The sequence below is a fragment of the Penicillium malachiteum genome (assembly GCF_028827825.1).
Source record: "Penicillium malachiteum strain IBT 17515 chromosome Unknown utg000003l:1.0-4950554.0:1.0-4952489.0, whole genome shotgun sequence".
In the NCBI taxonomy this organism is placed as follows: Eukaryota; Fungi; Ascomycota; class Eurotiomycetes; order Eurotiales; family Aspergillaceae; genus Penicillium; species Penicillium malachiteum.
Window position 1 is genome coordinate 4,851,554 of NW_026643096.1, and position 27,235 is coordinate 4,878,788.

General features: G+C 45.9%; 9 protein-coding genes across 9 annotated transcripts; 3 read left to right on the plus strand and 6 right to left on the minus strand.

Moving 5' to 3' along the window:
• Positions 1 to 3,802: 3,802 nt before the first annotated feature.
• Positions 3,803 to 4,508, minus strand: N7483_008100 (Hpt domain-containing protein; the record flags this gene model as incomplete). Its single annotated transcript, XM_057091537.1, has 3 exons — positions 3,803 to 4,199; positions 4,265 to 4,428; positions 4,479 to 4,508. 3 exons carry the CDS (start codon positions 4,506 to 4,508, stop codon positions 3,803 to 3,805), a joined length of 591 nt encoding a protein of 196 aa, XP_056946278.1.
• A 6,250-nt stretch (positions 4,509 to 10,758) lies between these two features.
• N7483_008101 (protein tyrosine phosphatase-like domain-containing protein) lies at positions 10,759 to 11,511 on the plus strand (the record flags this gene model as incomplete). The annotated part of the gene is made up of 2 exons (XM_057091538.1): positions 10,759 to 11,383; positions 11,438 to 11,511. The coding sequence occupies 2 exons, from the start codon at positions 10,759 to 10,761 to the stop codon at positions 11,509 to 11,511; spliced, it is 699 nt and encodes a 232-aa protein (XP_056946279.1).
• A 243-nt stretch (positions 11,512 to 11,754) lies between these two features.
• Positions 11,755 to 13,129, minus strand: N7483_008102 (adaptin-binding domain-containing protein; the record flags this gene model as incomplete). Its single annotated transcript, XM_057091539.1, has 2 exons — positions 11,755 to 12,206; positions 12,271 to 13,129. The coding sequence occupies 2 exons, from the start codon at positions 13,127 to 13,129 to the stop codon at positions 11,755 to 11,757; spliced, it is 1,311 nt and encodes a 436-aa protein (XP_056946280.1).
• Positions 13,130 to 13,669: 540 nt separating this feature from the next.
• N7483_008103 (putative small nuclear ribonucleoprotein SmD3) lies at positions 13,670 to 14,405 on the minus strand (the record flags this gene model as incomplete). The annotated part of the gene is made up of 4 exons (XM_057091540.1): positions 13,670 to 13,772; positions 13,903 to 14,032; positions 14,162 to 14,306; positions 14,349 to 14,405. Coding segments are annotated over 4 exons (435 nt in total), but the record flags the coding sequence as incomplete, so codon positions are not given.
• A 361-nt stretch (positions 14,406 to 14,766) lies between these two features.
• N7483_008104 (phosphatidylglycerophosphatase) lies at positions 14,767 to 15,498 on the plus strand (the record flags this gene model as incomplete). Its single annotated transcript, XM_057091541.1, has 1 exon — positions 14,767 to 15,498. The coding sequence occupies one exon, from the start codon at positions 14,767 to 14,769 to the stop codon at positions 15,496 to 15,498; it is 732 nt and encodes a 243-aa protein (XP_056946282.1).
• A 1,074-nt stretch (positions 15,499 to 16,572) lies between these two features.
• Positions 16,573 to 18,507, minus strand: N7483_008105 (homeobox domain-containing protein; the record flags this gene model as incomplete). The annotated part of the gene is made up of 3 exons (XM_057091542.1): positions 16,573 to 17,870; positions 17,932 to 18,131; positions 18,191 to 18,507. 3 exons carry the CDS (start codon positions 18,505 to 18,507, stop codon positions 16,573 to 16,575), a joined length of 1,815 nt encoding a protein of 604 aa, XP_056946283.1.
• A 2,729-nt stretch (positions 18,508 to 21,236) lies between these two features.
• On the minus strand, positions 21,237 to 22,851 carry N7483_008106 (Zn(II)2Cys6 transcription factor; the record flags this gene model as incomplete). The annotated part of the gene is made up of 3 exons (XM_057091543.1): positions 21,237 to 22,429; positions 22,492 to 22,758; positions 22,815 to 22,851. The coding sequence occupies 3 exons, from the start codon at positions 22,849 to 22,851 to the stop codon at positions 21,237 to 21,239; spliced, it is 1,497 nt and encodes a 498-aa protein (XP_056946284.1).
• A 1,595-nt stretch (positions 22,852 to 24,446) lies between these two features.
• N7483_008107 (aromatic alcohol reductase) lies at positions 24,447 to 25,364 on the plus strand (the record flags this gene model as incomplete). Its single annotated transcript, XM_057091544.1, has 1 exon — positions 24,447 to 25,364. One exon carries the CDS (start codon positions 24,447 to 24,449, stop codon positions 25,362 to 25,364), a length of 918 nt encoding a protein of 305 aa, XP_056946285.1.
• A 75-nt stretch (positions 25,365 to 25,439) lies between these two features.
• On the minus strand, positions 25,440 to 27,034 carry N7483_008108 (uncharacterized protein; the record flags this gene model as incomplete). The annotated part of the gene is made up of 4 exons (XM_057091545.1): positions 25,440 to 25,685; positions 25,735 to 26,187; positions 26,249 to 26,595; positions 26,656 to 27,034. The coding sequence occupies 4 exons, from the start codon at positions 27,032 to 27,034 to the stop codon at positions 25,440 to 25,442; spliced, it is 1,425 nt and encodes a 474-aa protein (XP_056946286.1).
• Positions 27,035 to 27,235: the final 201 nt, after the last annotated feature.

The window sequence follows — 27,235 nt, forward strand, 5'->3', positions numbered from 1 at the left end:
AGCCAAATGGGTTCATATTGACTGAAGTTTCTAGATACTAGGTCTGTACAAGGAACTGTCAACGTGATCAAGGTGAATAACGTGGCAAGAATCAGATCTATTGAAATCAAGTCTTATATTCGTCATTGTCATCCAGGCTCGTACGACGAGTCATCAGGATTTACAACTCTTAGGGGAGGGATATATTCAACATTGAGACCAAAGGCTTGAAGGAAATGTCCTATAGGATGAATTATCGTATCATTGATTCTAACCATGAGGTATATTATGAACTCAAGCACGAACAACTCAACGTCGAAATGCAAAACGGACCAAATCCATGGATAGGAGGAGACACAAAAGCGTGGACGGGTGACGCAGAGTTTGATCCCTGATCCTCATATCGGAGCTTTTCAGCATCAGGGTTGCTACTACTGGCTTCGGCTACTTCATGTTCGATTTAGGCCGTGCACGAAACATCTGGGCAGGGTTAATGTGTATGCATTAGGTTTAAGCATCTCATCAACTCTACCCGTGTCTGTTTCTGACACCCCTCCATTCAGCTTCGCTGTCGGTATGTATGCACTGCGAGCTGCAGATATAAGTGCCACAGTAATTCGCTCTGCATAATGATATCTGGGAATCTTCATAATTCATCTCAGTATACGGAGGTCGGTCCGGAAAGTTCTCGCCAGAAATTATAATTTCTTTTTCTCACACTAGGCTATATACAGTAAATATTGAAATATATCGCGTAATCAAGATGTATATAAAACGGAAATATATAGTACTGAAATATAATAACAGCTTGAAACAGTAAATATTCACATATCTTCCCATATATCGCTGTCGCTGTCGCTGTCGCTGTCGCTGTCGCTGTCGTTGCCGCTGCCGCTGTTATAGGCGTTATCACCTAACCCGCTAGGGGCTACTTCACCTAATTTATCACGCCCCTCACCGTATTCGTTGCCCCCTTCTAGTCTAATGACTTGCTGTATATGCCATGGTATACGTTCAATCCAAGCTTGAATTTGCGCCTGTGGTAGATCACGCCACGCAGCCTCCCATACTTTAATCCCTTCTTTACGCGATTTAGGTGCTCCTTTTCGCGTAGTGTATCTCTTCATCCAAGGCCATGCAGGTTCAATCATATTTAGATCAGGCGAATTTCCAGGCCAGATCATTCGTTGGACCCCCATTATATCAAATATTCGCTGTTGGTAGTGATGTGAATGGGCTGGTGCTTTATCCTCTTGAACTATTGTTTTCGTTCGAATTCGAGCACATTCTTGGGCGAATGGAAGTAGTTTTGGGGCTAAAATCACGGTGTTGTATCGGTACCAATCGATTCCACCTTTCGAATTGCGTGCAAGCTTTCCATTCTTCTGAGTCCATCTCCACTGAGGTTGTCTTCCAGGCTTATTGCGTAGCCCTAATCGCTGTATACCTGAATTAAGCTCCCATTCTGCACGCATAATAGGCTCTAATTCAGTATTCCATTCGGCGATTTGGTGTTCTGCTTCACGCTTTTGGGCTGTAGTTTCAGGTACCCAACAATGACAGGGGCCCTTCTGATCATAAGAAAAAGCACCCCAAAACATGAACTCAGAGGCCCCCTTCCAACGTTCTCGAATACAGCTTCGGACGAACCGCTCACTAGAAGTACGCCATACACGATATCCACCCCGACGGTGTAATAAAACAACCGCAGTTTCATCAGTCCAAATCACATTCTTCCAGTCTTCTATAGTCCAATGGGCGTGTTTTAAACACCATTCAAGACGTTGTTTTTTCTGCTCAGCGGCAAGCCCAGGCTTACGTGTAGGCTTTGTTTTTCGTAGGCCAATTTTTCGTAGTACATGCCAAACTGTTGTTTTTGATATATTAATCCCTAATTATAGAAGAAATATTAGAGGAAATAACATATCAAGTAACATATGAGATAACATATCAAATAACACACCAAGTAACACATCAAATATTATACTAAATAACATATTAAATAACACACTAAATAAAATATCAAATCTTAGAATAACTAACCTGATTCACTGCGTAGCTCTGCAGCTAGCTGTTCACATGTTTTCTCACGCCCATAGCGGTCTACACGGATTTTCGCCCCAAGTGTGGTTTTAAGCTCATCTGTTTGCTTAGATGGACGCCCAGAACGTGCTTTATCAGCTAACATTTCATCTGATATATTGAATGGTCGCTGATTCGGCTGAAAACCTCGTTCGAGTGCACGGTTCCATATGTCTCCTATAGTACGCCGTGGAATATTCATAAATTCACTGATCTCCTTAGGGGCATGTCCTTGGGCCCTTAGGTATACAATGACAGCACGTTGCGCAATATTGGTCTTCATTGTAGCTGTATAGGTGGGACAAAAGTGTAGCTGTGTAGGTGGGATAAAAGTGTGAAGGGGTGTACGGACTGTAGGCGGGGTAAAAGATAAAGATCTACGTGTCCACGGGTGTTATAAGCAATATTTAGCCTAGTACGTAACACGGCAATACATCCAATATACAGCAGGCTATACACCTGACATACAGGGCCGGTAATATATCAAGAAAAAGAAATTATAATTTCTGGCGAGAACTTTCCGGACCGACCTCCGTAAATGTACACTGAAATAGAATCAGACTGGTGTCCTGCTCTTCAGACTCGGGAGTTATATCATCCCATCTGCCGACTCAACCTCTTCATCATCCGAACCCGGCTCATGAAAGGAGATTCAAGCCCAATAGAGAAGGAGATGCACGGGCATCATCCTGAATCCGCCTCGGTCGAACGTAATCATTTCATGACTCGCCAACCAGAATCCGCGCACTATGCAGGTTCCCGATGTCCGTTTTCAAAGTTGGCCGGTGTGGACTGGGCTGATGCAGCGAGCCTTTATTGACATCGGTATCCTGGTTTGGTACTTGCCACATTGGCGTTTGCGGCTCAACCGATTGGTTTGATTGTGGAGTGTTATTCTGATGGATCCCGGATACCGTGGTAAAAATTGTGCTCATGATGAAGCTTGGTATGTTGCTCTGGAATGTAGATGGTTCAGATGGAAGTGGACCAGTTGGCGGATATCAATGCGTGGGAGACCAACCTAACCCTTGATCTATGATGGGATTCAAAACTTCAATATTAGATGTCCTTCTCATATCTTATATGCTCCTCATGATTGAGCACTTGAGTAAACTAATGTTATGTTGAACCCACCTAGACTCGGCTGTTAAATCAAGCTTATCGACCCGTCTCCAGTCCCACGCATGTGGCTGACGGAAGGTTTTCGAGGCACCAATAGCTATAGTACAAGTCTCAGTATTGTGGACCAGGGCGCTCTTACATCAGGCCATGCTCACGCTAAATGACGTTCTACAATATGTGCTTGATATTGCAGAGCCGCATCTACTACTACTCTCAAGTCTGGACATGTAGAGTGCTTCAATCGCCTCGAGTTACGCCAATATCAAATCAACACTAAATCAGTAATCTCTGAAATCCACTCAGTATTCAGAAGCAAGTAATAAGAGCCAGGTAGGCGCACTCGGATTCCCGTATCTCGATACTCTTGATTCCCTCAGCTGTGGGGAAAATGCTGTCGCGATCTCCGTCTGCACTTAGGAACTCATCCTTAAGTGACTGATCCAGATCCAGATGAGCTGGAGCTAAAGCCGCGGGGGTAGTAGTTGTATGTACGTCAAGAAGCCAGAAAAACCAGACATGAAAAAAGAAGAAAAAAGAAAAAGAAAAAGAACATTAAGGCCATTGCAATGCTCCATCCGTCGCTAAAAAGAAAAAGAGAACCCATGTAATAAGTCCCAGCCTATTTTTTCTTGGGCTCCTCGTCCTTGGTATCTTCCTTGGTCTCCTTCTTCTCCTCCTTTTCGGTCTCCTTGGTCTCCTTCACCTCTTCCTTGGTCTCCTTGACCTCCTCCTTAACCTCTTCCTTTTCCTCCTTCTCTGGCAACTTCTCGCCGTAGTAGCGACGCAGTAATCTCTCCACCTTGGCGTATGCGATCTTCACATCATCCACAGTGGTCTTGATGTTCTTGAGGGAAATTTCATCATCGGGCTGTGTTGTAGTACCTGTTTCATCCTTGCCGGCGCCGAAGTGTTGAATCTTTTCACAACCATCCTTCACATTGGTTAAACCCAGAGTTGCAGAAGACCCCTTCAAAAAGTGGCCCAGGGATGAGAGTTCATCCAGCTGCTTCTCCTTACTGTGAAATGTTAGATCGGGCACAAGTGATATAGGTATATCATTCGTAGTGTGTAGTGTACTCACACAGCGGTCTCCATCTTCTCAAAGGTAGTCTTGGCCTGATCGAAAAAGCCATACACGATTCCCTTACTGAAATCACGGTCATCGTCATCGTCCATCTCTAGGATTTGCTCAAAGGTCGAGGCATCGATGATGTCACTGTGGTCCTCCAGACGGGGAGGAGCCTCCTAAGTAATATCAGTGATATGAGCCTTGAAGGATCAGATATTGCACTCACAGGCTTCTCGCTCTTCACAGTTGGTGCCATGTTGACGGGAGATAATGATTGAAGAGATACGATCAACAACGATAAGATCAAGTATCCTGTTCCAGGGAAAAAAGTGACACCTTGAATATGAGTTAGCCATGTTTCTGTTCAATCCAGGCGGCAGCGAGGTAGGGACGACGCGTAAATTGCAAATCAACACAACGCGAAAATGTAACATCAATAGAATCGCGTCACCGTCACCTTCAGGGCTAAAGCGACAACCTTGAAACGACAAAATAGTTGCCTTAAGGTAATACAGACCAATGCAAAAATCAGAGAACCTCAAAATGGGACGGAACGAAAAACTTGAACAAGACTTGGAAAGGAAATGTGTTGGGGGTTCGATCTACATGCATAAAAGCAGGGATCAAAAGCCACGATCACACCACGTTATCATAGTGGGGGTGGGGTGGAGGGGCAACCGGGAAGGGGAATCAGTGAGCTTACTCTATGTTAAGCTGAACTTGAACCTTGGTGATAACTTGAAAGACAGGGAAGAGAAAGAATGAGAAAGGGGAAAAGGTGAAGAAAGTGAATAAAAAGAGCCGAGCGCATTCACCCATATAGACGCGACGTCTGGATGAGCACAGGGTCCCACATTGGAACATGAAGGATCTTAACACTGCACATGTGGCAGCCTGAGTGGAAAACACCAGCAGAACAAAGCAGAACAAAACAATAATGAATCAAAGAAATCCAAACATTGAATAAGGCAATATTGATTAAGCACAAGGTTAATCATAACATTGAATAGACCCGTGACCCGATCAGTGGGTGTATCGTGTATCGTGTATCGTGTATCGAAACAAGGGGGGGGGGTCTCCATAATATTTGAAGAGGGATAGAGAACATTTGAAATTCCAGATGAATCTTACCTTAAGATAAAAATAACCTTAGAAGCCAGAAAGGCTGGGGAGATCTCAGTGACAGGGAGAGGAGGAGGAGGAAAAAGAAGGTTAGCGAGAAAAAGGGCGGAGAAACGTTTCAAGGTTGGGTGGGTACTGGGATTATTAGGGAACGAGTGGAGGTGCCGACTTCAAATATTAGTACTATGAATATAATTTATAGATTATAGATTATAGATTATACTAGATTCTAGACTAAAGAATAGATGATAAGAGTAATATATTATCATAGAAATAATATTGTAACTTCATGGTTGGTTATAGCCTCTTATCTTCATCTACCTATACACTGTGAGTAGAATCATGGATATCTGTATTAGTCCCTCATATCATTGATAGTATTCAGTCATTCAACTTCTTTTATTCAGATGTCTCTCTTTCTTGAAAATGTTTCAAATGTCCTATAACTCCTCAAGTGCTCCAGCACTCCAGTACTCCATCTTACCCATGTTCATCCTTAAGAGTCTGTCATCCCTCACCTAGATACCATATGGTCAGGTTTTTCCAAGGATAACTTCCAGTATAACTTCAGTGTTCAACCAGTCCAGTGATAAACCCAGTGATCAACTTGAACTGGTTTCTCACTATCATCCTATACTCAGACTCAGTCATATGAGCTCTTGTGTGAAACCACCCCCCACCGGGAACCGAGCAACAGTATGAGATCATCCCATTCCCTTTCCACCAGTCAGCCTCAGTGTACCAAAGAAACACAAGAAGTGGAGACTCCATCCTAGAATCGTACATAAAATGTAAGTAAAAAAAAGCAGATAATATGACCAAAGACCAGTAGCCGCAACAACATCATCGGAGTGCTGATCCCACCACGTCACCTGTCCTTTTTCCGAGCCGCACGTGGTTTTGTCCAGACTTTCAATAATAAAAATATGTTCAAATCATTTTGATTCGTGTTTTATTAGATTAATCTCTCCCAGGAGAATGGTTCCCCTCCACTTGGTCCTGGAAAGATCAGGAAAAGATGAAGAAAAAAAGGGGGAGAGGGGAAAATCAGAAACATAGGTCGGTCATAATCTGTGGGATTCGGAGATAGGGAATGGTTTTTTTTTTCTTTTTTCTTTTTTTTCCCTGCTTTGAAGTGATCAATTTCTCGGGGAGGAGGGGCTGTCACATCTTTCAAGTGAATCCTATCCCTTGTCCTCTGTGTTAGGACCAAAGTGCAGGACAATCAAAACAGGGTGAGCATGGTTTTCCATGGTCTGGGCCCTCGGGGACCGTGACCATGTGTCGCTTCGTCAAAAATACACTCTGTGGCCCATCAGATAGAATGCATAGGCCATGACGGGGTACGCCGTACGGAGTACGGAGTACTGAAATCGAGATTCAAAGTTGTTGATTCTAGGCGAGACTTGAAGCGGGGGTGCTTCATTGGAGCTGTACGGGAGTGATTATGCTGTCACCGATGACGATGTTGGGTATGGACAAGAAAAAAAAACAAGGGAAAAAAAAGATGACCCAAAAGAAAAAAAGGTCCAGATGTCCCCCGCTTCAATCATATGGATATGATCATATTAAGTTTTCAATTGTGAAATATTTGAGGAAAAGGTCGAATTCTTTCACTGGCAAAATTGGAAGCCCTTCATCCCCGCGGAGGCGTCCTCAAGCCATTTGTTTATATAGCATCTGGGGGATTCGTGCCTCTTCTCTCTTTCTGCTGGTTTTGGTGTGAAGTGCTGTGTCCCGAGAGGATTAAACCAATCATTATGAACTATGACAGCCATGATATCATAGCGGAGTTCTGTTGAACAAGCCATGCAGCCTCTGATGTCATAATCTTATACGGCAATACGTCTCGGTTACGCAATGCTTGGCACTGATATACTCACTATACTCAAGTGCCATATACTACTTAGTATATTCAAATGTTGATTATATGCAATGAATGGGATTCCTGTGACTGAATATAATCCAGAATAATACATATCCAGGATCCCCAGAAAGTGGATCAGGGGTCAAATCTTGCTATGCAAATTATATCGCATAGGCGGTCCTGGCTCTCTCATCACATCACATAAACATCCTCATGCTTGGTCTATTGCGGAATCCCGAGATTTGATCTCCTCTGAAAATCCCATATTTGGTAGATGCCAGTTCTAAAAAAAGTTAGTCACATAGTCCGGATTGAGTGGATTGGAAATAGAAGGACAAAAATCAAAGTTGGGCCCTGTTAAAACGTACTTGATCTCTCGCATTTCGCATCTCCGGATTGATACTTCTGTGTGCATTGACATTCAAAGAATTTAGTTTTCCAGTCTTCACACTAGCTTCGAGAGCATGGCTTTGTCTATACCACCATGCATTCTCTCCAAGTTCAACCGGAGTTCCAAATCATCTCGCTGAATTTCTGACACCAGAGCGCTCTAAGCGGCGGCAAAATTGATCATGAGTGATATGTAAATTGGTGTAATCTGGTTGTCTTTCGCATGGATAGAACACATCGAAGGGTACACGTCGAAGGGTATTATGAAACCACCATAAACCTGCCCAGGAGGCGGATAAATAGTTTCCGGGATGCGTCAATTTCCTAAGCGATATCTGCATCTCTTTGCCATACATCCAATTCCATTTTGTTCTTTCGTTGATTGGTGGATTGGGAAAACTGATTGGTGCATGTCCCTTGCGAGGATTGATATCTTGATATTTGTTTCCCGCCTTTCTGAGGAAGATTCAATCTCTTCTGTCTAGACTGGCAGAGCATTTTGGTGAGCTTGAAGTGTGCGATGCTTCTGTGTCATTCTAGTGACAGTTTGCACACTCCTAGCTGTTACGTTTATCTTCAGGCGTAGAATCCTCTCAGGAGATGAGCTCCCCTTCATTTCATTGTTTTGTGAGTGCTGCGTTCGCTGTATTCGCTGTATTCGCTTTTTTTCGCTGATCCCGGTTTCTTGTAGCCTGTAAACTCTGGCCATGGGTCTGTCCCAGCATTGGTGGTATCTCTAAGCTTCCTCTCTCTTCTGTGGATACCTTTTGCGTCAAGAGTTACCCGGGTATATTTCTGGCCTTCGATAGAGGGGCTTGCAACGCGGGTATTTGTATGCCGGTACTCAGGATCATATGGTCGATGTGCCTCGCTGGTTCACCCTACCCGTAAATATTTGCTCGAAGTTGAAGGCAGCATGGTCGACGTATGAGTGAAATATCAGAAATCGGCAGGTTAAAGCTGGCGTCTCATTCAGGGAGGGCCTATCCCAGCGTTTGATTTGTCTGACTCTGAACACAGAACTTGTGAGATATTGTCAAATATCCTCATATTGGCCACGTTATTCCATCGACAAATTCGCCACACTATCCCATGCAGATGACTAGTTCGTCACCGGTAGCGAGTATGTAATCGACCAGGGCTTCTCAGACAGGTATCATCCTTTTCTTGGTTCATATGTTGATAAAAGATAGATGAAGAGATGAAGGGATCAAGATATGAAGATATCAACATATTAATATATGAACATTTGAAGAGATGAAGAGATGAAGTCTCGATGTATTGAAGAAATTAAGTATTGAAATATTGTAGCACCTCAGGTCGAGTTACCGCCTTTTCAGGTTAAGATATTGCCCTCTATGGATAGTGTTGAAGTCATTTCAAAAAACCTGGAATATTGAAGCATCGATCTTAAATATGTTGATCGGCTACATAACTCAGCCCAAGGACTGCTCGGCACGCGATGCGTACAATATCGATGATATGCGCCTCCACGATGTAATGTGAAATACATATGACAAGTGATGAGCATGATTTACTACATACGACTTGGTAAGAATATCCGCTAGAGACTCGGCCTGCACCTATGCACTCTGCTTCCAGTGAAAAATAGGTATCATCTACTTGATGCTCCGTCTCAGTCATTACTTGAATAGTCGAAGATGGCGTAACTGAGCTATCTGTAGCTCACCAAGTATGACACCTGTTGAACCCTAACTGTTGAAAAATTCATGTGGATGAAATATCATACTAGTACTGAAGTTTGGAAAGAATTTACAATATTCAAATGCTGTATCCGCTTTACTATGGATATAAACGTCCAAATTGAAATCTCACAACATCGTGGAGCGCTATTGAGACATATCAATCTATATCTTATTCCACCTGCCATTTTAGGCCTAGTACCTGCTGCATTTAGTGCTTTTTAGTGCTTCACACTTGCAAACATTTTGAAGGGACTTCGGGAGAAGGTGGGGTTCAATGAGAGCTCTGATATTTCGTTCTTGGGTACAATAGCTCTGAAGTTAACTTCCAGTGGGGTTTACCGGGAAGCAATATTTAGCAGTAGAAAATACCAGTGCACATTAGTCTATCGTCTCCTCAATATTGGTTAAGATGTAGTCATTTTGGCGGATTTAGTATTCAAATGCTTCGACTGATTTCAGGTTGAAAAATACATGTATGGCGCCTGTATGTATAAAATGCACGTCGACATCACTCTCCATGATATCACGTTGCATAAGCCCACTCTCGGACTCCGTGTACGGAGTAAAGGGGTACAACCGTAACCTTCCAGTAGAGCATACGTGATACGTGAGATAAACGTGTACTCCGTATCGGTAGATAATCAGGGGAAATCTAGATTCGGGAGGACAAATGTGGCTGATAGTGGCTGGATAGTCCAGCAATATTCATGATAAACACCATAATGAGGACCCTCCTGTGGGGTACGACTCCGAGGAGTTATGTATTCTCGCGAAAAATGACTGAAAAGGGGTTCAGTCTCCACTGCATTTGTTGGCTTGAGAAGCTATTTTTTCATAGCAAATACGAATGTCCCTTTGGTCTGCCGCTAGTGATGTAGAACGGCTAGCCTGTCAAAGCGTCAAGTTCAATAAGGAAGCCATCCGTTTGGCTATGGAATCTCCATGCAGTTTATTCCAGACTAGCGGCAACTTCTTAACGAATCAGCAGAGAATGAGTGGTCTTGCTTTGGACAAGTCAATTTCAGGGATCTATTCCAAGGTTAGCCATGGCTGTGAGTACGATGCCAACTCATCATTCAATGCATGTACGGACTTCTCCGTCCGGGGCATATTTTTAGATGTGAAGAACAAAAATACCACACCAATCTTGATCATAATTTGAGAGCCGCAAAGATTGAAGCGAATACCCCCAGAAATCTTGGAAGTACAGAGAAGAGTGTAGATTGAGAAGTTGAAAGTCTTCGGGTCTTCTAGAAGTGCTTAGGTAACCATCACGGGATTCAACATTCAACAATTCAACCTTCACTTGACAGCTTTACAGCTTACCCTCAACTCGATAATTCGACCAATTCCTAGTTTTCGCATCTCCTGGGGATCAGATCTTGTTCTTGGAAGGAAAATAAACCCAGCAAGCATCAATAATGCCCGCCAAATCTTCCAATGCGCCGGCGAAATCGCGCGGCCCTTCAGGTCTTCTACGAGCCTACCTATTCTTCTACAACGCCCTCAACCTGGTAACATGGGGCTCATGCGTCCTATACACGGCTTCCCTCATTCCTGAGGCCCTCGGCTCTAATACCCTCCACGCCATATTCCCGCAAACATTCAACCCCCACCTCCTCGCGACACAGTCGCTCGCTACCCTCGAAATCCTGCACAGTCTGCTGAGACTTGTGCGCGCCCCGTTCTTCACCACCGCCATGCAGGTCGCTAGTCGTCTTCTGCTCGTTTGGGGTATTATGGTTCCTTTCGGTGGTGAGATCGTCGGTGCGAAGGGTACACAGCTCGGTGACTACGCTTACCTCGGCTGTGTGGCTGCTTGGGGTATTACGGAGATTATTCGTTATGGCTTCTTTGCGATTACACTCTCTGGAAATGAGGTCCCTAAGTGGTGGACTTGGTTGAGATATAACACCTTTTATATCCTCTACCCCATTGGTATCTCTAGCGAGTGTGCTCTTGTTTACCTTTCCTTGGGACCGGCTGGTGTGATTAGTCCCTTGTTGTTCTGGGGTCTCGTTGCGGTCTTGGCTATTTATGTGCCTGGTAAGTACTGCGTCTTTGGTGAATATGGTATGAGCTGGTGCTAACTCGAGATAGGTTCCTACATCCTTTACACCCATATGATTGCCCAGCGTCGCAAGGTTCTGCGTGGTAAGCAGCGTGCTGAGTAGATGCGATAGAGCTTGGGTGGTCTGTGGATGACGTTGTATAAATAATTGGCCTCGATGTGCGAGTTTCGAGGTAGCTTTACTTGTATAGAATTAATGTGTCCAGCTTGCTGGATCTACAGAAAATAATGATTATACCTTCCACTGGAAGAATTCTAGCCAATTGTATTTTGGTAAATTCAAAGTTGCGCATACAACCAGAGTATACTACCATAAAGCACTCCATGAGCAAAGCAACCAACATATCTACAGCTCTCGCATCAGATCGTTGACAGCCTTGGCAGCAAATTTCTTCCGTTCACTCTCTGGAAGATCGGCGCCCATATCTGGGTAAGTCAGCAAGATATGCTCTGTAGTGGATGAATACCGGAACGTACCTCGTATACCCTGAACGCGCATCATCAAAGCTTCCATGGATTCGACTTTGATCTCTTCTCCATCATCCAAGCCATCTTCATCATCTCCACCTCGTTCGATCGCCATGCGTAGACCAAGCATTTCGCGCTCCAGTTCTTGGACTTCATGTCCGAAGCCTCGGGTCTGTGCAGATCTACTATATCCGAGCAGCTCGCTTTCCATATCATCATCCTCAAATTCAAATTCCAAGTCCTGATCTCCATCTAGATTGTTGGAGCCTCCTGATGCGGTCCAGTCATGTGTTTCAAGGACTTCTTTGATGCGCGGCATGCCCTCATATTCTGTAATGATTAGCACTTGCGTAGCAAGCAGGGAGAAAAAAAGCATGAGTAACATGTAGCTTACCTCCAAATTTATTCTTCGTCTTCTCAGCTCCCTGCATCTTCGGATCCCATTCCACAACCTCCCATCCAACTAACCCACAATCGAATAACTGATCCTCCCACCACCCAGCAGAAAGAGGCAAATCCTCTATCCCCTCCAATCCATCCTCATCCCCCAATGCCAATTCATCGGGATCGCCATGACCCGCTGCATTTGTAGATGAAGATGTAGAATCTGGTGGCGCACTCTTAGTAGCTCCAACCAAGATAAACACTCCAGGAACATCACCCATCCCACCCCGCTCTTCATCGATCCTTTCTTTCACAGCACCGATATCCCGCATCAAACCACGTAATGCGCGCACGTCTGCTCTGCTCTCAGGTGTTGCTCCAGGACTTGGATCTCCCTCCCTCGGGTTCTGGACAGCAACTACTAATGCACCGACCGCGTCTCGGACGATTTCAGCTTCATCGCTGAGAAACTCGGTGCGCCATTGGGTAGTGCTTTCTTTCTCGGAGTCCGTTGTCAAGTTGATTGGAAGTGGAACCTCATCTACCCATACTGGGATCTCCACGGAATAGTACTTCGTGTCTAGTCGTAACGGACTGTGTGTTGTGTATCCTGCGAACGAGGTGGATGGCGGGGTGTGAGGGGTATCATGATCGGTCTCGGTGTCTGTGCTCTGTGGTGGGGTCGATGAGTTTGAGACGTCGGGTTCATCTTTCTGTGGAGGATTGAGAACTGGGACTCCGGTTAAAGAGTCTAGTAGAGGTGGGATTATTGAAAGCGATTGCGTGGGTGGGGAGAGGATGAGGAGGCGGCGAGGGTTGGTGATTTGTTTTGCTTGTAGTTTTGAGGTTTCGGGGGCCGTCGAGGCCATGGTGATAGAGTTGAATTGTCACAGGGGCTTGAGGTTCAATTGATATGTATAGTTTTGGTGTTGCTGTAAGGACTGGGATCGACGGGTGATAGATGGTGGGTTTGTGAAGATGTCAAGTTTCCCCGCATGAAAAATGTTGCGGAGATCACAACCATGTCTATATCATTCCCGCAACTATAGGTGTGAAATTATTGTTATAGTATAATCCAAGATTGTCTCAAATGCTGCTTACATATTGCAATTGACTGCTATTTTCCAGTGAAAATGCTGGTCGCACTTGACATCAGCTACAAAATACCTGTTCATCTACTATGATCTACAATCATTCCTACAGATATCTTCAGGAGGACATTATGTGCGCTGGGTATTCATTCATAGCATAAGGTACAGTCCCAAGACGAATGCCCTATCCCAGACCCAGCAAGATGGAAAGAAAACCTGAGAAATTTTTCCCCATAACGAACCAAATAAAACACAAAAGACGAACGCCAACCACTTGAATCCGCCAGGTCTTGAAACTGCGCTCTATCCCATTTACCGACCACCACGCTGCTGGCCGCGCGCACGCTGCACGGTGGCCTTACCACGCGCCAAACCGACACCGCGCCCACGCTGGCCTCGTGAGCGGAACATAGGAGCATTCCTAGAGGGGAGAGTCAGTAAGCGAGAACATTTCATTGGAAGGATGTAAATTTCAAATCAAGAGCGGAGAACTCCAATTCGAAATTGAATTGAGCCCGATTGAATCCTCAATATAGTGGTTTTCAACGTACCTCAGCATGTCCGGTACGATAAAGAAGCGCACATGGCTTCCACGAATGTAAACCTGGTCGAGATGCGAAACGCGGCCATCACGGGCGGTAACGGTAATATCCTTAAGCTGGACGTTCATGTTGTCCTCGGCTGTTGAAAAGTCAGCGGCGAATTTCAGATCAGGGCATTAAGACTGCGCTGTTATCCGATCGAGGATCCCATTGAGAATGATTATCCCTTGGTAATACCATGCGCATATCTCCAGGAATTGTTACGCACCTTCCAACAGCTTCCCCCGGTAGACAACGCCCGATGTGATTTCCAGTGTCACGACATGGCCCTGAAGAAGAAAGAACATTAGCGGTGTGCTCGCATAACCCATTTGATAGCCTCCAATAGTCTTCTTTGAGTATCGAATTCCCATCTATAGCCAGTGTAAAATCCATCACAGACAGTGGGAACGCACCTGCGCCTCATTCAGAAGCTTGATCGGGATACCGATGGTGCTAGTGAGCTTGCCCATCTTGATGAATGTGCGAATGTGCGATGCGGAAAGAGATGTGGAGGGTCAGAGGATGGAAGAATAGTGGGTATTAATACACAGATTCCAAGAGGTTGAAGGAGCCGAGTTTAAAGCGGCGCGGTGGTGGTGGATGGTGGGACGTTGATGGAGCGGAGTTCGCGTGGTGAGTTTTGCGGGAGCTTCAAGTTCCTCCTTTCCGCTTTTGGGCTTTTCTCTTATATAAACTGCGCAACTTGAACTGCAACGTCTATGGCAGAACAGCAGATATAATTGTGAAGGACTCGCAGATCTCTACTCTCTCAAAATACGAATTCTGTTCTTTTGCAATACCAGCTTCATCTTCACGATATCGACATCCATTATGGCTGGCTCACCTAACTCCAACCTCCGCGGCTTCAACTACGCCGTACAAACCCTTCTCAAACAACCCTCGCAATTCCTTCCACACCTCACTATTCCAACATTTACTCACTTCCCTGAGAACCTGGGTCCTCATCTTACCTCTCAATCTACACCTCCGCCCACTGAAAAACAACGAACCCCATCAATTCGCGCCCTAGTCCTAGACAAAGACAACACACTTTGTCCACCTAAAACAACTACCTTCCCTCCCCAAATCCTCGAAAAACTTTCTGCGCTCCGCAACTCTCCTACGAGTCCTTTTAACCAGTCCAAAAACCCCCACGCTATCCTCATCGTCTCGAACCGCGCCGGAAGTCATCCAAATTTCGACTCGGAGGTAAAATCTCTCGAATCACAACTCGAGCATTTACAGATCCCTGTCTTTAGACTTCCGGCCGGGACAGAGAAGAAACCTTTTTGTGGTGAGGAAGTCGTGAATTGGTTTAAGGAACGAGAGGTCATTACGTCCCCCAATGAGATTGCTATTGTTGGGGATAGACTGGGCACAGATGTTCTTATGGCGGGGATGATGGGCTCTTGGAGTGTTTGGTGTAAGGAGGGTGTATATGAACCTGGGGAGGCTGGGAAACCTGAGAGGAATTTGTTAGAGAAGATGGAGGTTTGGATTGAGAAGTATCTTCGGGAGAGGAAAGGAATGAGGGCTCCTGCTCCTAAGGGATGGGAGTACTAATATATGGAAAGACCTCAGTGCCATTATCATGATGGTAATTGGTGTGATTGATTTATCAGCTGATTAGGGGTTGTACTATATTCAAATGTATTATATTGGCATCGAAAGCGGAGACTCGGGACATGTCCAGGTGTATAGATTCCGCGGCTCATGGTGAAGTAAGTGTACCATACTCAATGTTCAGATGAAAGTTATCAACTACGATGCAAGACAAGTTACAAGACCAATGCAAGTGTATTTTGAACAAAAGGTTGATTCCAAGCCTAGCATCAATCTCCACACTCGTTTACTGCCAAACCAGCCATCATCTGTCCTCTCGCAAGTATCTCAACTCCGAGAAGACCAGAGGGATGCTAGTTACATATCAGACACAAACAGGTGCCGACAAGACATGCGCAAGACTGACTCAAAGCTCGCACAGAGAATGTCGGATCCATATCAAAAGAGGAAAATCCGCTGAGATCACATTCATGCGTTTTCGATAACACAAGAAACTCACAATGACAAAAAGAAAAAGAAATGGGGTCAGGAGCGTGTCTCCTTCAAGTCGGTCTGTTTGGCATAACCACGTAAAAAAAACAAAATGAAACCCGGCCCAAAATAGGCAAAAATCCATATCAAAATGATGGAATCGGGGAAGAAGAGATGAAAAATTTAAATCAGGACTCAACCGGAACATCCGGGAGTCCATCAAGATCAAGAATCAAAAGAAGCAGAAAATCAAAAATCGCTTCAGGACCGGCCCCAGAATAGAATGGGTATTAATACAAAAACACGCAAAACAGAAGGGATATATATCACGCAATCAAAGAAGAAACAGCAACGAGTCCAACCGGAATTTGTTTTCCCGGCCATCGCCAGCGAGACGCGACATTGTCCAGGAGTAAAGTGTAATCAAGAGTGGCATGCAAAAGAAAAAGGCCACCCTGATTGAACAGTTCTAGAACAACGAGGAATTTTCCGAGATGGACCTTCGAAACCCATCAACATTGGCGCCACAAGCACTCCAAAAGGCCGTGAAACATCAAAAAGAACAAAGAAAAATGTACTTTATTGGACCAAGGCAAGATGATTTCATGAACCCCCAGAGGGAAGCCCTTGAGAGTTGATCTCATCGAGGTTGACCATGCCATGGGAGTAATCACCCATTGCCGGAGATCCATGACCAGACATGCCATGCATTGGCAATTCAAAGCTAGCCCCTTCATGTGACATGGCATAGTTGATATTGTGCTTGGGGTACATGTCATTCATGGAAAGACCATCCTCGACAAAGCTGGATGACTGATCATGTGAGAACCCGTACATGTCTGATGGAGCGTGCGACATGTTGGACAATGGAGGTGAATGATTAGCAATCATGGGATCTGCCGGGCTAACGCCCGAGTAAGGAGATGCTGTGTGCGAGCCAACGGTTGATGTATCAGAAGGTCCTGTGGAGACGAACTGCGGTAAGTTGAATTGAGGAGGCATGCTGGCAACAGGAGTTGAATCGCCCTGTGCAGCACTGCTGAACATCGAGGGGCTAGCAAAATCAGAAGGGGATGCCGTGGTCGTGGCGGACATTGGGTTCGTCCGGAAATCAAGGCCATATCCATCAGTGTCAATTCGCAGGTCTGTTGGCAGAGCGTGTGCGGATTGAGGAATCGGAGCATAGATTCCAGACTCGGCTGGGTTATATGAAGCCTGAGTCTGTGGCATGTGGAACGAAGTCATGGGACCGAGCGCAGAGATGTCAACTGCAGCGGGGACAGAGCGACTACGTTGACGCTTGTGTCCTCGAGCAGCCGGCATGTGGAATCCCAAGTGGTTTTGATCCTGGTACAGGTTCATGTATGCCGGGGGTGCGAAGTGGTTCGGTTGGGAAGCAGGGCGCTGGATAAAAGGCGGCGACATGGCGGCGGGAACAGCGAAGTTGCCATTGTTGTTGTTACCATATGCTAAACGATTCTGGAAGGATTCCAATGAGACGAGCTTGGCAAGTTGAACGCTCAAGACCTTGGGATGGCCTCCCAGGTGATGAACCATGATCTGACTTGCTTGTTGTTCTTCGGTGAAATCACCGCATTGGTAGAAGCCGCCAGAGTTTGAAGAATCCATATAAAACATGGGCGGCCTGTTAAGCTCCACGATCAAACCACCGGGTCGAGGGGGCTGGCCATTCGGCCCGGGATTAGGATCTCCAGTCTCCAGCGTGATGTTCTTGATATGAGCGAAGGGGTATTCGATCTTATATCCAGCCGAGTCGTTGTTGATGTAGTAGGTCATGCAAGCCTTATCTGGCGAGTAAAAAACCACTAAGTCCATCGCGTTTTGTCCAATGCGCCGCCAGCTTCCAATAGTCAAAGATCGACAAGTGAAATGCGAGATGACTATTACACGTTAGCATGATGATCAGACGAAAGGTCTATTCTATAATGAGTGATCACGTACCAACTTTCCCGGAGTTGTTGGCTTCGTTCGCATACATACCAGGGGCTCCATAGCCTGCTGAGCGTCCAAAGGCATCCCGCGTTCCGGATTTGGTAGGATCAAATTGCATCGCAAGGTAATGGCGCATTGACTCGGGAATAGAGTCGCAGCCCTCACCAGTCTCGATGCTTTTCTTAGCAAGCATCTTGATTTTCGCACGACTAAGCAACATGTTAGCTTTTTCCAGTTCCAAAATTCTATCCTGGACAAGGAGACCTACCGGTTCTGGAACCAAATCTGAACCGATCGTTCCGTCATATTGATGTCCTGTGCAATTCGCTCGCGAGTGGCAGCAGTAGGAGTCGGGTTCTTGTTGAATTCGACCTCGAGGGTGACGAGTTGATCCTGAGTTGCGCGTTGTCGCTTGTTGTTCTTCTGCTGTTGGGTCAAGGTGCTCTTACGGGGAGGGCGACGCGAGGCAGAAGATGATGGAGCGGTTGTGCCACTTGAAGCCGATGGCGAAGGGGTAGATGTTGGAGGGGACGAAGATGAGACCGTGGGCGCACCCGATGGGTCTGGGGTTTCACTCAACGACATTTTTGCAATGCGCTAGGTCGTTCCAAACAGATTTCGCAAATAAAAAAATTCCGTAGAGTTGGGTTGAAAAGAAGTGGTTGCTGCGTATATATGTTTCGTCTCTTTCTAAAACAGAAAGGTTCGACGCGTGACGATCCGGCCGACAAGTGGAGAGGTGTAGGATGATTGTCTTCCAAGTCAAGGATTTCTCTCAAAGCAGCTTCAAGCGCAAAGAGAAGAAATCCGAAAGTAAAAAGGTAAAAAGAAGGTAACGAATGAAAGCGCGCTGGCGTAGGGATGAGATCGAATCGCGATGGCGTCCACGTCAGAAACGGGGGTGGTTGGGTACTAAGGGCGCGTCGCAGAGGCGTCCTGGGGGCAAAGGAAGGTATATATAAAATAAATGGCTGGCCTATGCAGCACAGATAGGTAAAGGAGGTATTCTCGGTGGCAGGACTCAATATATTGAGTCTGTATAAAGTCGGGGGGGGGGGGGGCTTTGTTATTGAGAAACCGCGATACCCAGGTTGAATCGATCAACTGAAAAGGGAGTTTTTTTAGGATAAAAAAAACAACCAAGGAAACGAATGGAGATCAAGCTGATCAAGTAGAAAGAGCGATATAGATCGTCGTGAAAGAATGAAACGAACGACCTCAAAAGAAAGGAAAAGAGAAATGGAAGACACACACAAGAAGAAGAAGAGGGAAGAGGAGGAGGAAGTTGGAAGTGGAAATCAGGAGATGCTGACTACTCACGAGTAACAACTCCTCAACTGCCAGGGCGTGGGGCATATCGCTTCAACCGTTCCGACCGGGGGCCTCGATTCTATTCAGTTACTACTCATGCTAGTATTTATTTTATTCAAATGTTTCTTATGTTCTATTTCATACTCTATCTGATCAATCTTTGTTGTCTAATCTGGAGTACACTTTCTGGTTTCTATCTCAGTTGATGCGGGATACGATAGAAAAGGGGGCATGTTTGGCCCCTGCGTTTGACCTGCAGCCAAAACCGAATTCGATGATCTGATTGAGTCTGAGCCTCTAGAAGAGGGGGGAATTTGGCCCTTACTCGGATTGCACAAGCAACTTGTCCCACATTGTGTACGACCGATGCTTACCGTATACTTCCGTACTTCGTACACCGAAGTGCACAGGATTTCCACGGGTCCAAAAGAACTTCTAGACCCTTTTCTAAGTGAACCGAAAGATGATCTCCAGAAATCTCAGGGACCATTCTTTCTATATCCACACCTAAATTGATCCCAGGAACTGCCAGGAACTGGAAATCAACTTGATCGTCGTCAAATGCCGCCAAACGGCAACCACCACGTGAGATCCGCGGGGATCTGAAACACCGGATGCTCGTAACAAGTCAGTGCCCTGTTCCTGGCGAAAGGGGGAGGGGGGAAACAAAGTCCATAAAAGACACCCGTGGCCACATACGACGTAAACACCTTCCATCTGAACAGCGGAGTCGCCGTAATAAACAAAAAAAAACCTCCTGTTGACGACAACGGACTCCGGGTCTAAATCCTAGTGTTCAATAGTCGCAATAGAACGTGCAGAGTCCAGTTCCTTGGATAACCCCATCTTGCCCCTGATTCGAGAACATCTCAGCCACGGCTCCAATTGGCGCCACTTTTACCCTCCCACGGTCCCAGGGGCTGCAGTTGTAGCTCTCCACCAATCACTATGCACTGAGGAGGTCTGAGACCCACGGAATCCCGTTGCTGTGCTGTGGATGGACTGTCATAACCAGGAACAAAATTCAGGTACCCGCTGAATCAACTCGTGTGATTGGTCTTGAACTCCATTGACAGGTCATTCCAGACCAGCACCATGTTGGACAGAATTGGTTCAGTTCCGGGCGAGGCTGGAGGATTTTCTTGTCTCCCCTGCATCATGCACATACTGTTCGCCTGTTCCCCCTGTTCGGTCTTTCTTGCTCGTTATGGAGTAGTAAAATGCTCTGTGCGCGTTACTACTGAACTATCCCCATTGGTCCGATCGGTCCGAATCTCGCCATACAAGTGGACTGTGGTGGACTGGGGAATGAAGAAAAGTTCCTCTTGTCCTCCGTACTCCGTAGTGCACGTCGCAGTTGGATCCCCGTGCTTTTGTTCTTTTTTATTTTTTTTTTCTTCCCAAGGTTCCGTACTATCCGATGCTGGGTTTTGCCGAGACATGAAGTGTGTAGTAACCTAGTCTGAGGCACTAGAATTAGAACATTGACATGATAGAATTGGAAGATTATCCACCTAGACTGCATTGTACAACATTGGTTGGTTGCACATAATACTTTACCCGGGTTGAACTCCGTTGATCTCCATTTTTTTTTTTTTTCAAAATGTTTTCTCTTGGGATCCAGGGGTCGAACCAGAGGATGGAGTCAAGGTCAACTGGTTCAAGTTCCACTGCTATTTTTGGCGTTTCTAGTCAGTTGCCTGATTGGGCTTAGTGTATATTGAGGTACTAAACTGTGGTGCCGAGAGGTCAACTGGTGTACTCCGTACTGTGCTCAGTAACAGAGACAAGGCATCTTTAATCAATTAATATTATGTTTTCTCTAGATGAAATTATATTAAATTAAAATCTACAGTTGGATTTGAGTAGGTTCAAGCTTATTTGTACATCAACTTGAAGTTGAACTTTAGAGTAATAACCCGCATCCGAGTTCCCCCCCCGCAGAATATATACATTGAACAACTTGAACAGCAGTTGAACTTCCAAGGTTGATTTGAACTAAATCAAAAAATGAATAAACAAGACTGTTCATCCAATCTTTTGATTTTTTCGTCAACACAACTTGAAATAGCCATGTGCGAATCTGTACACGCCCCGTCCCTTTCCTGAGCCTGATCGGTAATCTCCCAAACCCGCTCCGTCAAGCGCATCGCCATATTTCGCTGTTGCTCTCGATAATATGCCGTCATCGACTCATGCTTCTGACGAACCCATAGTCGATCCTCACAGGTGATGGCTTCCCTTGCGGCGAGATAGAAAGGTTGAGGGAGGGAGGAATCAGGACCACATCCTGTCGATAGTTGATCCATCAGTCTGAAGCATGTGTGCGCTAGGTGTTGCACGCGAAGGGAACAAGTGGGATCACGGAATACTCGACGCGCGAGTAAGAGGTGGGACGTCCAATAAAAACATTCTGTGAGAATGTCTAATGGAGACCGACTACAATCGTCAGGGAGAGTATTTGTTCGGTAACGTGCGCCCCATGAGCGAATATCGCTTTCGAGATCGTGCGCCTGTGAGAGTAAGTTATCGACTGGAGCGCCGCTCTGTAATCTTTCCTCCATGTCGCAGGTAAGATGGGCGATCTGAACCAGAAAGCACATAAGTGGCTGGGGACACCCGGTCATCTTATGGAAGGATGGCTCTGAATCATCCCATCTGGTAGTATCGGGATGGTGAAGCAGGAAATCCCGTGGTGCGTACGGTCGTCGTTGGCGCGAGAACGCGAGCATGAGATCAACCATCGCAAAACGCTGGACAGTCATTCGCATAATGGAACCAGAGGGTATCTGGCGAAAATAATCCAGTGTCTCCATGAGAAACGAGGCGCATCGCACATGGGGCTCTAGAACCCCATCCTCGGACTGCGCAACAACCACACCTTGTAACACGACAGCCGTGAGCAAGGCTTCGTGGTCCACAGGGGTTGAATTTATGGGTATAATAATGTCTCTTGTTGCACAGATCCCTGGTCGGGTAATCAGTTGCAGATTCTGACCTATGGTGCGAAGCATTCGTTGTTGGCGTTGTGCGGCAACTGAGATACTACCCATGCCGAAGTTGAGCATGTGCTCGGTGGCTATGCAGAGGATTGTCTGACGTAGGATGGGCGATGAAAGCGCTGTGAAGGAGAGGTGGCGGTAGGGATTATCTGGTCCATCCAACGCTGGGACATTAGAGGAGACTAGTCTCACGTCTAGAATGGGTCATTTGGTTAGAGCTCAGCAGTGATAACTGGAAGGGTGATGAATGCCATACAGTATTCCCATGCCAGCCTTTCCTCTTCGGAATCGAAGGCTCCATGGTCAAAGGTCTGAAATGGAGATGGGAGAAGGCGGATCGACTGTGTATCATGCGTCTGCCGATCTTTGTGTCGAGACCGATGTCTTGATGAGGTAGGTTGAGGCCGTCTAATCCATTTTAACCCGGATGGCCATTCACAGTCAAGCTCTCTCGAAGAGCAAAAAGAGCACATAGGTCCTTTCTCATCGCATTTGTTGTGTCTCCTTCGACACTGAAGACAGCCTGATGCGGGGTCAGTATTCAAATGTTGTTTGATGTCGGAGTTGAGGACTCGGTACCGGTGCGCGAGCGTGATAATCGTTCCCCATGGAGCATCCCTTGTGTATAGGTAATGGAGTATGATAAAATTAATTATTAATTCTCGAGTTCCAATGGACGTTGACTGTCATTAGTAATTACTAATTTGTGTCGAGGATCGCTGCTTCCCCGCATATCACCCAAGATCACATGATATCATAGTATACAAAATGTCTAAGGAAAAGAGATTGGACATCGTTGGATTATTTGAATAGTTAGAGAAGGATCTGAAATTGAGAGTTAAAAGAAATCTGCCCGTAAAGAAGCGTTGGCCCTGGTATTCTATCATAACATTTGAAGATGGATGATAATGTCTGTACGGGCATCAGTCAAGCCAGAGATATCTATGAAGGTACATATGGTGGGAGAGAAATTTAGTGCCAGTGCAGTTGACAAGAAAAAAAGACAAAAAGAAAAAAAGACAAAAAGAAAAAAAGAGAAAAAGAAATCCAGCAAGTTCAGGGATCGAACCCAGGACCTTCAAAATCAGAAATGCGTGAATAGCCTCAAAAGCCTCACTTGATACATCCATCTCCATCACAGAATCCTTTCTATCTCCCTCAATTATGTTTATTCTAATTATCTGAAAGTTGAAATAGAAAGAGCAAAGCTAGAAGTATGATGAATAAAAAAAAAAATTTCAAGAAAAGATTGATACCCTGACCGCAGCCAGATCCCTCCCACCCACCAGTATTATCTCTGCGACCGAAACTGGGCCTAGCACACCACAATTTCAATATCATTGTCCCGCAAATGGGTCGCTGACCGCTACCTAGGCACTTAGACTAGCAGGGCAAAGTCGATACCGGGGAAGCTCGTCACTCAAATTTATGGGGGAATTTGTGACCATTTTGTATTAGTGTCTCCTCCCCCATATACAACACAGCATCTGGGCAATAATTAGGAAATACATAATTAAACATTCAACATTATCCCAGAACATTCAAATGTTCAAGTTTGGATTGATCCTGAGCCCTGGAGATTGAACCTTGGAACTTGAAAAACATGCACCTACTAGTAGACTATATCCGAGTCATGCCCACTGGTGGGCAGGTGATCCATAATAGTAGAACTTGAACAGTACCTAGGTACTACTAGGTAGTATATATAATCAACTTGAAGTAGCTAGGTATATGTAATCCCCTTCAAGTTTCTTGACACCTACCACTGGTGGGCATCTGTACCTAGTAGTAGTACTAAACATCATTCCAAGGTTATATTATCAGATTGAAGAATTAGACCATTCAAATGATCCAAGATTCCCATCAGCTTTTCATGTAGTATATTGCCCAAACCAGGCGTTGTAACATTTGAATTTTTAAGAGCATCATGTCTATGTAGTTCATTGCTTGATTGTGGTTGGTGGGCTGAGACCCACTATCTCCAAATCTCCAAATTCCCTGAAACATTTGAATACTTCAATGCTCTTCCAAACCACTCCAACGTCACCTCAATTTCGCATTTCGCTTCATCCTGAGTCAGAGACAGAACCACAAAAACCTAAAACTTGAATCCTCTCAATAAGAAACCTAGTCACAACAAGAGAAACCAGCAATTGACCTGATCGGAAACTGCCCACCATCCCTTGCGACTATCTTCACTCCACAACTGAAATGGCCATCAAAACAGTCGCAGTTGCCGGTGGCTCCGGCTCCATCGGGAAACCCATCATCGAGTCTCTTGTCGCATCCGGCTTTGAAGTCACAGTTCTCGTCCGAGGTGACAAGCCATCCGTCTTTGCGGAGCCCGTGAAAACCACAACAGTTGACTATGCATCCCACACAAGTCTCGTCTCAGCCCTCCAGGGCATCGATGCTCTGATCTCGGTTCTGAGTGGACCTGGTCTTGATTACCAACCTGCTCTCCTAGATGCTGCGATCGAAGCTGGTGTATCGAGATTCCTGCCTAGTGAATTTGGCGCTAATACCTACATCCCCTTGACATCCCAGATCCCGATCTTCCAGGGCAAGGTCGCGTTCCAGAAATTGCTCAGCAAAAAGGTGGAAGAACACCCGAGTCTCTCTTATTCGCTGGTCGTTCATGGACCCCTGTTTGATATCTGCCTGGCTGGTGGATTATTGTGCGATGTTCAGAACAGGGAGATGACTATCTACGATGGTGGAAATAACAGATTCTCAACAACTTGCTTGTCCGACCTTGGTGCGGTTGTTGTTGGGATTTTGAGAAATCCCGAGAAGACTAAGAACCGTGCTATCTTTGTGGAGCGCGCGAACTTGACTCAGATTAAGTTGCTGGAGATTCTGGAGAAGGTCACACAGTCGACTTGGATCCGCAAGGAAGAGAATATCTCGGATCTGGATACAGCTATGCGAGCGGAGTTGACCAAGGAGCAGTCGAACCCTGGTGTCTTCATTCCTGGGTTCTTGAAAGTTGTTATTTTTGGAGGCTCCGCTTATGGTGCGGACTTGAACGAGCAGACTCCGGGGCTTGACAATGAGATCGTCGGGTTAAAGCCATATACTGAAGATGATCTGGAGATGAGAATACGAGCTATTGTTGCCCAGGCTTAATTTGGATGTTGTGCTGCTAGCTAGAATCTCAATAACAAAGAATGAATTCGAATATCTCAACAGGTCCACTAACATTCAATGTCCTAGAGCATCATTGACAACTGCTGTGACACGATCCACGATTAAGTCAATCTCCGCCCGCGTAATATTGTAAGCCGGAGCCAGACAGACATGGTCACCATTGATTCCATCTGCTCCTCCATTGCCAGGGATCAGAGAGATCGCATGTTCTGGCTTCAGGCCAGTTGTATGAACCGTCCACGAAATTCCCTGAGACGGCGGATAAGTCTCTTTGGTTTTCTTATCTTGCACAAACTCGATCTGGGCGATGTTAGTAAAGCCCAATGAATATCTTGGGATGCGAACTTACTGCCCAGAAGAGTCCTCGACCTCGGATGTCACCAACATGCGGGTGGCTATCGAGCTTCTCGTGCAGGCGCTCTCCTAGATAGGTGCCCATCTCACGGACATTAGGAAGGAGGTTGTCCTCTTGAATAATCTTCTGCACACGGTATGCTGCCGCACAGGAGACAGGGTGACCTTGATAGGTTTGACTGTGAACGAAAGACCCAGTTCCTTTGGTCAGAGTGTCGACAACATGCTTATTAAGAAGAAGACCTGCGATAGGAGCGTAACCACCACCAAGGCCCTTGGCAATGGTTTGCAGGTCTGGAACGACATCTTCCTGCTCCCAAGCGTGGAGCGTTCCAGTTCGACCCATGCCTGACATCACTTCATCTAGAATTAGTAGCGCTCCATGGCGCTCGCACACCTCTTTCATGGCCTTGAGGTAACCAGAAAGAGCAGGCATGCATCCGAGTGTCTAGGAGGAAGTGTTAGTGGAATCAAAATAAAGCATTTATCTTCATGAGAGTAGTTCTTACCGCCCCTGACATTGTCTCTGCTACAAAGGCGCAAACCGTATCAGGTCCGAGTCTTTGAAACTCATCCTCCAGTTCTTGAGCAAGTCTGCCAACATACTGCTCAACAGTCTCATTGGATTTCATATCTCGATATGGATAGCATTGCGATACGTGAGAGACGTTCTTCGCCAGAATTTTCTCGTAAATGGCTCTGCGACCAACATGGTGACCAACAGAAAGAGATCCGAGCGTGTTACCGTGGTAGGACTGTTTTCGGGCAATAAAGTTGACGCGCTGAGGTTGGGGTGTGGGGATTTCCATGAAGTATTGAACTGCCATCTTAAGAGACGCCTCGACAGCTTCAGTGCCTGTATTGTCATGAGTTAGATATGGTGATCTTCACAAGTCGCGATCTGGTCAGTACGAACCGGAGGCCACAATATAGGCTCGAGACATCTTCCCTCCTGTTGAATCAACTAGGAATTTGCAGAGGTTCTCCATAGCGCTATTGGTGAAGTATAAGGAGTAACAGTAGGAAACCTTTTGTAATTGTTCTTGGATAGCCTCGTGGACGCGTTGATCATTGTGGCCAAGACAAGATACGGCGGCGCCACAGGTCGCGTCGAAAATTTCTAAACCAGTGTCGGTGATCAGGTAGTTTCCTCGAGCTTTCACGATGTTGAGTGGTGGCTGGCGAAGCTGTCGGTAGAGAACACCGCTTTGGTCGGTCGGAGGTTCATTCTGGATTTCTTTTGCTAGTGGTGTAGCAGTGGATGTCTCGGCTGTGCTTGGCTTGTAGTCACCCATGTTGAAACAGTCAAGCTTCCGAGGTTGGAGATATAGATTTTGTGGAAGTGATAGAGGAAGTAGATAAGCTGGTAGAGAGGTATTGGAGAAATAACATGTTGAGCGGGAGAGATGGTGATTTATAGATGATGGAATAGTCCGTGCGACACCCTGCTGTTCGTTACATGACATCTGTATCCCGACATTTCACTCATTCTGCAT